At 45.7% G+C, this 8,630-nt stretch overlaps 1 protein-coding gene across 1 annotated transcript; it reads right to left on the reverse strand.

Annotated features, from left to right (window-relative positions):
- Window positions 1-1,782: 1,782 nt before the first annotated feature.
- LOC129537934 (testis-expressed protein 19.2-like) lies at window positions 1,783-2,838 on the reverse strand. Its single transcript, XM_055397818.2, has one exon. It carries the CDS (start codon window positions 2,836-2,838, stop codon window positions 1,783-1,785), a length of 1,056 nt encoding a protein of 351 aa, XP_055253793.2.
- Between the last annotated feature and the right edge of the window lie 5,792 nt (window positions 2,839-8,630).

Below are 8,630 nucleotides of genomic sequence, written 5' to 3' on the forward strand. Positions count from 1 at the left end.
TTAAATTATTTGGGTATTTACGTAGGAGTAGAATTGTTGGGTCATATGGAAATTAAATGTTTAATTTTTTTTAGGATACATCTGATCTTATTTAATCTTTACCATTACCTTGTGAATTGATGTTTTTCCCATTTTCAGATGAGAAGAGCTGAGGAACTAGTTGTAGCCTCTTGGCAAAGAGCTGAGGCTGTTGCTTGGGCGCTATTTCAGGGATGCCTCCTCCTGACCTCAGCATCACCGCAGTACTGCAAAGCAGCTGGGTCATTTAAGAAAAATAGCCTACTTCAAACAAGGGTTTGCTGAATCCGTGAATAAATGGACTCTTTAACCTGGAAGGACAGAGAAAGGAGGGGATGAAGGCAAGACCACGCTCTTTATTTGGAAGAAGAGCCAGATGTACGTTCAAATACAGACTCCAAGTCGATAAATGCCTACAGGGTTATGAGATCGTGTTGAAATGAAGTGTTTTGAGTGGCTGCTGTATCAATGCCTTCCCTCCATCTAATTAGCATCAGATGTCTTTAAGACCTGCCTGGAGATTCACATCTGAAAGATATGAGAGAAAAAGACTGTTCCCAGATGTCAATGAAAGCACCTTACTGCTGTTAATACCTAACATAGCAGCAACTCCCCAACTCCCACCCCTAGAGTGGACCCTTAGACTGGCATCTTTCACTGAAAGGGACACAGCTCATCTTTGAATCACTGGAGGCTCTGCCAACCAAAGACTCCCAGCAGAGGATTGTGGAACCCTCTAGATTGGTTGTTTATAAGGAAGAGAAGTTGACAGTCAAGAGCTTCTTCCTGGCCCATAGCATTCTGCTGACAAGACCTCCAAAGCTTCCTTCTCCTGTAAGTCTGTGCAAAGCATGGGGAGGCACATGGTCCCCCATTTCCCTCCCCCATATCATGAACATTATTCACAATTTTTGTGCATGGTTCTACCTCTAGATGTTTTTGTTTGTTTGTTTTTAAATATCAGGGGCACAAATTTAGACTGACTAAAATCTGCATTTGATGACACAGTCTTATTGTTCAAAGTATGGCCCTTTGTTATTTTAAGCATGTGTGTATGTATTTGTTGTTTATAAATAATGTGATAAACACCTGTAAGCACTATGAGCCAAAAAACTGACCAGAATCCTCACCTGGCCTGTGCTGCTCCCCTCTCTGTTCCCTGCTCCCAGGGAACTTAAGTCTGTAAAGGTGACTTGACCGGGACACTGAGACAATAAGGACTAGCTGAGGATGAGTCAAGACAGGGCTTTGATGCACAACTCTTAATACTTTATTAAATTTGAAAAAACAAGAACTGTCAAACTGCATTAAAAGGCCAACATTTAAAACTGGGCCCTCTCTCACTACAGACCAGAATGTCCAGTGCTGCTGACAGGGTCCTGTGGGGACCCAGAGACCATCTGGTGACCCTGTCACCCAAGATTGAGAGTATGTCTCTCACACATGACATTTCTCTCCAAGTCGAGGGCACGGCTCTGCACCCTGCTCTTCATGCACATTCTACAGCAGTTGTTCACACCAGCACATTCTTGTCAGCTTCATGCTCCTAACTCCATGATAGTTAGCTTCTCTCCCCAATACTATTTTTGTGTTTCTTCCTTGTTAGGCTGTGGTAGGTCCCATTTCTCACCATTCTTCCTCCCCAGGCCCAAGTCCCCATCCATTGTTAATGGCTACCGGGGCTGTTGTGGAGAGGTCAGTCCTTCCCAGCTTCTGGCGTTGTAGGGAGGCCAGGACACTGGTGACCACGTGGACCTCAGTCCTTCAGTTCTGGGACCCTGGATTGAGGGACTGGAAACGTGGCAGCTCTCCCAGGACTGAGGCTCCCACAGCAGCCAGGTTCTCCCCAGGCTCTCTGGGCCCACCGGTACTGGCATCCCCTCCTTGGGTGGGGGACTGTGGAGTAGAGGCTGAGTCTCCCTCTGCTGCCTCCCTCTTGGCCCAGGGTGAATAAGAGAGGATGGTGAATCCCCTCTTAAGCAGAGCTGAATCCGCAGGCACCAGCTCTTCAATCTCCCCTGGAAGGGAGGATTCCAGAATGCTTAGCTTCCAGTGGTGCAGTTCCTGCTTCTGGGGTGCATCTTGGAGTCTCACCACCCACACCTCATCAGGATCCAGCAGCAGTTTCCAACACTGGCCTGGGGTCATTCGGACACTTCTTGGCTTCATCTTCTGGAGGTAGACAGCATCATAGCAGCCCACCAGGGAGAGGATCTGCAGGTCCAGTAAATAGGCTTCAGCCTCAACAGGGTCCATGTCCTGGGTGGTGCCCAGCTCCAATACCATGGGCTCTCCTGGAGGCAGGTCCACTTTGAAAAACCCCTCCCATGGAACAGAGGGGCTTGGCCAGTGGGAACAGGTAGGGATTCCCCAAAATCTCCAGGGAAGGCCCTGGGTCCAGTCAGCATCTTCAGCATCCAGGCCCAGGGGTGCCGCATCCTGAGGCTGCAGCTCGGTGGGTACAATGTGATCATCTAGATCCATGTCTTCTGACTCCACAGGGCCTGATGCCAGGATGTCCAATCCCCAGCCCACAGTCTCGCCCTGTGCAGGCTGCCATAGGCCCTGCGCCCAGTTTGGCCCCATCCCTGGGGATGCCCCTTGCTCAGACCCTGTTTCTGAATTATCCATAAGCTCAGGATCCCAATCTCCATCTTCCCAGTCTTCTGACTCTAGCTGCTGCTTAAGGTCCAGAAAGGCAGCCTTGTAGCAAGCAAAGCAGATCCTTAGCTGGCTGCCATGTTGAAGCTGATATATCCAGGATGCATGGAGATAGGACATGCCCTCTGCCCCATACCGCTTGCTGACTGGAGGGCACATGGCCAAGCTGCCTGCCTCTTGAGAGATAGGCAGCAGAAGCAGGACTAGCTGTGATCTTAGACGGTCTGGCCCACAGAAGGGGGTGCAGGGAAGAGCAAGGGTCAGGGAGGAGGGCAAGAGAACAGAGAGGAGAAAGATGAGGATCACCAGGAGAAGAATTTGGGGTGGGGGTGGATGAACTGGGTCCCAATCCGACAGGGACCTGTAGAGGTTGGGAGAGAAGAAACTCTGGAATTAACTTCTTCTGATGCCAGGACTCGGTCCTCTGGGAGCTGCAAAGAAAAGCAGTGAGGTTAGGGCGCCCCCAGCAGGCAGGTGGGAGCAAGTCACACAGAGAGGAGAACCTGACCACATCTGACAGAACCTGAGGGAACCTCTCAGGACCTGACCAGAAAGAATCACTCAGAATCTGAGGGTCCTGTTGGAATCTGACCAAATCTAACAGAACCTGAGAGAATCAGTCAAAAACTGAAGGAATCAGTCAGAACCTGACCAAATCTGACCTAATCTGACAAAACCTGAGGAAAACTTTCAGAACCTAAGAGAGTCTATTAGATCCTAAGGAAACCTATCAGAAACTTGATAGCATCAGAGAGAACTGGTCAAAACCTTAGGGTCCTGTCAGAATCTCGCCAAATCTGACAAAACCTGAGAGAACATGTCAGAACCTCAGAGAATCTGTCAGAACCAAAGGAAACCTTTCAGGACCTGACAGAAATAGAATTGGTCAGAACCTGAGACAATCTGTCAAAATCTGTCAGAAACTGAGGGAAACTGTCAGCACCTGAACAAATGTGACAAAACCTGACTTAACCTGATTGAAACTGACAGAATCTGAGAGAACTGGTCAGAACCTGAAGCAATCTATCAGAACCTAAGGAAATCTGTCAGAACCTAACAGAGAGAATCGGTCCGAACCTGAGGGATCCTTTCAGACCTGACCAAATCTGACCGAATCTGACAGAACCTGAGGGAAACTGACAGAACTAGAGAATCAGTCAGAACCTGAGGGTGCTGTCGGATCTTACCAAATCTGATAGAACCTGCCAGAGACTGACAAAACCTGAAGGAAAGTGTTGGAACCTGAGAGAATGTCAGAACCTGAGGGAGCTGGTCAGAACCTGACCAAATCTGATAATACCTGTTAGAACCTGTGAGAATCTGTGAGAACCTGAGGGAATCTGTCAGAACCTGAATAAATCTGACAAAACCTGACTGAACCTGACAGAATCTGAGAGAATTGGTCCAATCCTAAGGGATCCTGTTCAGTTCAGTTGCTCAGTTGTATCCGACTCTTTATGACCCCATGAATCACAGCACGCCAAGCCTCCCTGTCCATCACCAACTCCCGGAGTTCACTCAAACTCATGTCCATTGAGTCTGTGATGCCATCCAGCCATCTCATTCTCTGTCATTCCCTTCTCCTCCTGCCCCCAATCCTTCCCAGCATCAGAGTCTTTTCCAGTGAGTCAACTCTTCGCATGAGGTGGCCAAAGTATTGAAGTTTCAGCTTTAGCATCAGATCCTGTTCAATTCAGTTCAGTCACTCAGTCGTGTCCGACTCTCTGCGACCACCTGACCAAATCTGACAGAACCTGAGGGAACCTGACAGAACCAGGGAATCAGTCAGAACCTGAGGGTCCTGTCAGATCTTACCAACTCTGATAGAACCTGCCAGAGACTGACAAAACCTGAAGGAAAGTGTTGGAACCTGAGGGAACTGGTCAGAACCTAACCAATAATACCTGTTAGAACCTGTGAGCACCTGAGGGAATCTCAGAACCTGAACAAATCTGACAAAACCTGACTGAACCTGATTGAAACTGACAGAATCAGTCAGAACCTGAGGGATCCTGTCAGACCTGACCAAATCTGTCCAATCTGACAGAACCTGATGGAACCTGTCAGAACCTTAGAATCAGTCAGAACCTGAGGGTCCTGTCAGATCTTACCAACTCTGATAGAACCTGCCAGAGACTGACAAAACCTGAAGGAAAGTGTTGGAACCTGAGAGAATGTCAGAACCTGAGGGAGCTGGTCAGAACCTGACCAAATCTGATAATACCTGTTAGAACCTGTGGGAATCTGTGAGAACCTGAGGGAATCTGTCAGAACCTGAACAAATCTGACAAAACCTGACTGAACCTGACAGAATCTGAGAGAATCAGTCAGAACCTGAGGGATCCTGTCAGACCTGACCAAATCTGTCCAATCTGATAGAACCTGACTAAATCTGACAGAACCTGGTGGAACCTGTCAGAACCTGACAAAACCAGAGAATTGGTCAGAACCTGAGGGTCCTGTCAGATCTCACCAAATCTAATAGAACCTGCCAGAGAATGAGGAAACCTGAGGGAAACTAACAGAACCTGATAGAGCCTGAAAAAACCTGAAGGGACCTATTGGAACCTGAGAGAATATCAGAACCCGAGGGAGCTGGTCAGAACCTGACCAAATCTAACAGAACCTGACAGAACTTGTTAGAACCTCTTGGAATCTGATAGAGCCGTCAGAACCTGAGGGAACCTGACAGAATGTGTCAGAACCTGAGGGAAACTGACAGAACCTGAGATATCTGTCAGAACCTGAACCTTATAAAACCTGAAGGAGCCTTATTGAACCACCCCCACCTGAGCTAGCCTGTCTGGCCTGAGGCCACACTGGACCACACTGGCACTGCAGGCTCCAAGCCCCACGCTGTTAGTCTGTAGGCCTCACTCTTTCACTTCAGGGAGTTCTCACCCAGGTTGGTAGCGCCCTCCTGTGGGAACACGTGGGGAAAGGAGGGAAGGGATCCTGCCTGAGCATATAAAGAGCCATTTCCCATGGTGCTCTGGGCTCCATATTTCCCATGAGCCTCAGCCCACCAGGAAGTGAAACTGTGAGTCATCCTCATTTCCCTCCATCCCAGGAGAGCCTGTGTAGCCCCCAGAGGGGGCAGTCTTGTTCCTCTAACCTTGTTACCAGGGTGATTGTTCCTGTGATATTTGCTCCTCTGAGAGCTGAGAAGACTGTTCCCATTGTTCTTTTCATTCTGCAGGTTTCTGAAACTGTGTGGGTGATCCTCTCTCTTATGGTTTTTGTCCCTTTGTGGGTCCCTTGGGTGACCTGCTTGATCACAGAGCCTGTCTTTTGTGGTTAAAATGGATTCTTTCTTGTATCTCTTGATGAAAGTGTCTTTATGAATTCCAGAAACTGATCAATCGCCAGTTATTTACAATTTAGGCATATTTCTGTCCCTCTGACTTTTCACTTTTAAAATAAAGGCTCTTTACCTATAAATAATAAATAATTGCTGGAGAGGATGTGGAGAAAAGAAAAACATCCTACATTGTTGGCGGGAATGTAAATTGGTACTGCAAGTGTGGAGAACAGTATGAAGTTTTCTCAAAAGAACTAAAAACAGAGTTGTCATATGATCCAGCAATACCACTCCTGGACATGTATCCAGAGAAGACTATAATTTGAAAAAAAACATGCACCCCAGTGTTCATAGCAGCACTATTCACAGAGCTAAGACATGGAAACAACCTAAATGTCCATTGACAGGCAAATGAATAAAGATGTATCCCAGGTGCTCTAGTGGTAATGAATCTGCCTGCCAATGTGGGAGGTACAAGAGATACAGTTCCAACCCCTGGATAAGGAAGATCCTCTGGAGTAGGAAATGGCAACCCACTCCAGGATCTTTGCCTGGAGAATCCTACAGATGGATGAGCCTTGCAGGTTACAGTCCATGGGGTCGCAAAGAGTCAGACACTACTGAAGCAACTTAGCATATATATATAATAATCCATATATATGTATATGATGGATTATTATTTGGTCACAAAAAAAGAATGAAACATTGCCATTTACAGCAACATAGATGGACCTAAAGGTTATCATACTAAGGGAAGTCAGAAAGAGAAAGACAAATACCATATGATCTTATATGTGGACTCTAAAATACAACACAAACAGAAACACTCTCACAGACATAGGAAATAGACTTGTGGTTGCCAAGAGGGATGAGGGATTTAGGAGAGAAGGATTGGGTGTTTGGGATTAACAGATGCAAGCTATATATAGAATGGGTAAACAAGGTCCTACTGTATAGCACAGAAAGTGAAAGTGAAAGCCTCTCAGTCATGTCCAACTGTGCAACCCCATGGTCTGTAGCCTGCCAGGCTCTTCTGTCCATGGGATTTCCCAGGCAAGAATGCTGGAGTGGGTTGCCATTTCCTTCTCCAGGGGATCTTCCTGATTCAGAGATCAAATAGTGGTCTCCTGCGTTGCAGGTGGATTCTTTACCATCTGAACCACCAGGGTAAGCCCACCGTATAGCACAGAGAACTATATTCAATATCCAGTGATAAGCCATAATGGAAAAGAATATGAAAAAGAGTGTATATACATGTGTGTGTGTGCTTAGTCACTCAGTTGTGTCTGACTCTTTGTGACCCCCATGGACTGTAACCCATCAGTCCCCTCGGATTCTCCAGTGAAGAATACTGGCATGGGTTGCCATGCCCTCCTCCAGGGGATCTTCTAACCCAGGGATCGAACCCAGGTCTCCCATGTTGTAAGCAAATTCTTTACCATCTGAGTCACCAGGGAAGCCCAAGAATACTGGAGTGGGTAGCCTATCCCTTCTCCAGGGGATCTTCCTGGCCCAGAAATAGAACTGGGTCTGCATTGTAGGCAGACTCTTTACCATCTGAGCCACCAGGGCTATATATATATATAGATAAATATATATATATTGATAAATATATATATATATTGATAAATATATATCAAGCCTATATATATATTTATAAAACTGAATCACTTTGCTGTACAGTGAGATTAACACAACATTGTAAATCAACTAATACGTCAATCAAATTTTAAAATAAAATACTCTTTAAATGAACACTTAAAAAGTTAGACACTGTTTTTAGACCAGTTTTGTCTTCATAGCAAAACTGAGGAGAAGTTACAGAGAGTTCTTATACTACCCCTGCCCCACACAGCACAGTCTCACTGTCAAACTCTACACCACATGGTACATTTGTAACCATCAATGAACCTATAGTGATACACTGTTATCACGCAATGTGAACAGTTTGCATTAGGGTTTACTTTCAGTGCTATTCAAGCTATGGATTTAGACAAAAGTTTAATGACATACATATGTGGTAGTTTTACTGTCCCTGTTCTCCCCATTTAACTCTACCTATCCCCACCCCTGGAAACCACTGATAGTTTTTTGTCTCCATAGTTTTGCCTTTTCCTGAATGCCAGATAGTTGGAATCAAACAATATGTAGCCTTTTCAGATTGACTTTCTTCACTTTGTAATATGCAGTTAAGTTTCCTCCATGTTTTTTTTATGGCTTGATAACTCCCTTCTTTTCAGCACTGAATATTCCATTGATTGGATGGACCATAGTTTATCTATTCACTTACTGAAGGACTTCTTGCCTGCTTCCAAGTTTTGGCAATTATGAACGAAGCTGCTCCAAATATCATGTGAAAATAAAATCACATGCAAGTTTTTCTATGACAAAAGTTTTGAACTCATTAGGCAAATACCAAGAAGTGGGATTTCTGGATCACTTGATAAGTGTATGTTTAATTTTGTAAGAAATCCCCAGTCTTCCCAATTGGCTGCACTATTTTGCATACCCACTAGCAGTGAGAGTTCCTGTTGCTCTACATCCTGGCCAGCATTTGGTGGTGTCTGTATTCTGGATTTTGGCCATTCTGATAGGTTATGTAATGGTATCTTATATTGTTTTAATTTGCAATTCCATAATGACATATAAT

Source organism: Moschus berezovskii, chromosome 20 (genome assembly GCF_049115385.1).
Source record: "Moschus berezovskii isolate FMDL1 chromosome 20, NW_MosBer_1.0, whole genome shotgun sequence".
Classification (NCBI taxonomy): Eukaryota; Metazoa; Chordata; class Mammalia; order Artiodactyla; family Moschidae; genus Moschus; species Moschus berezovskii.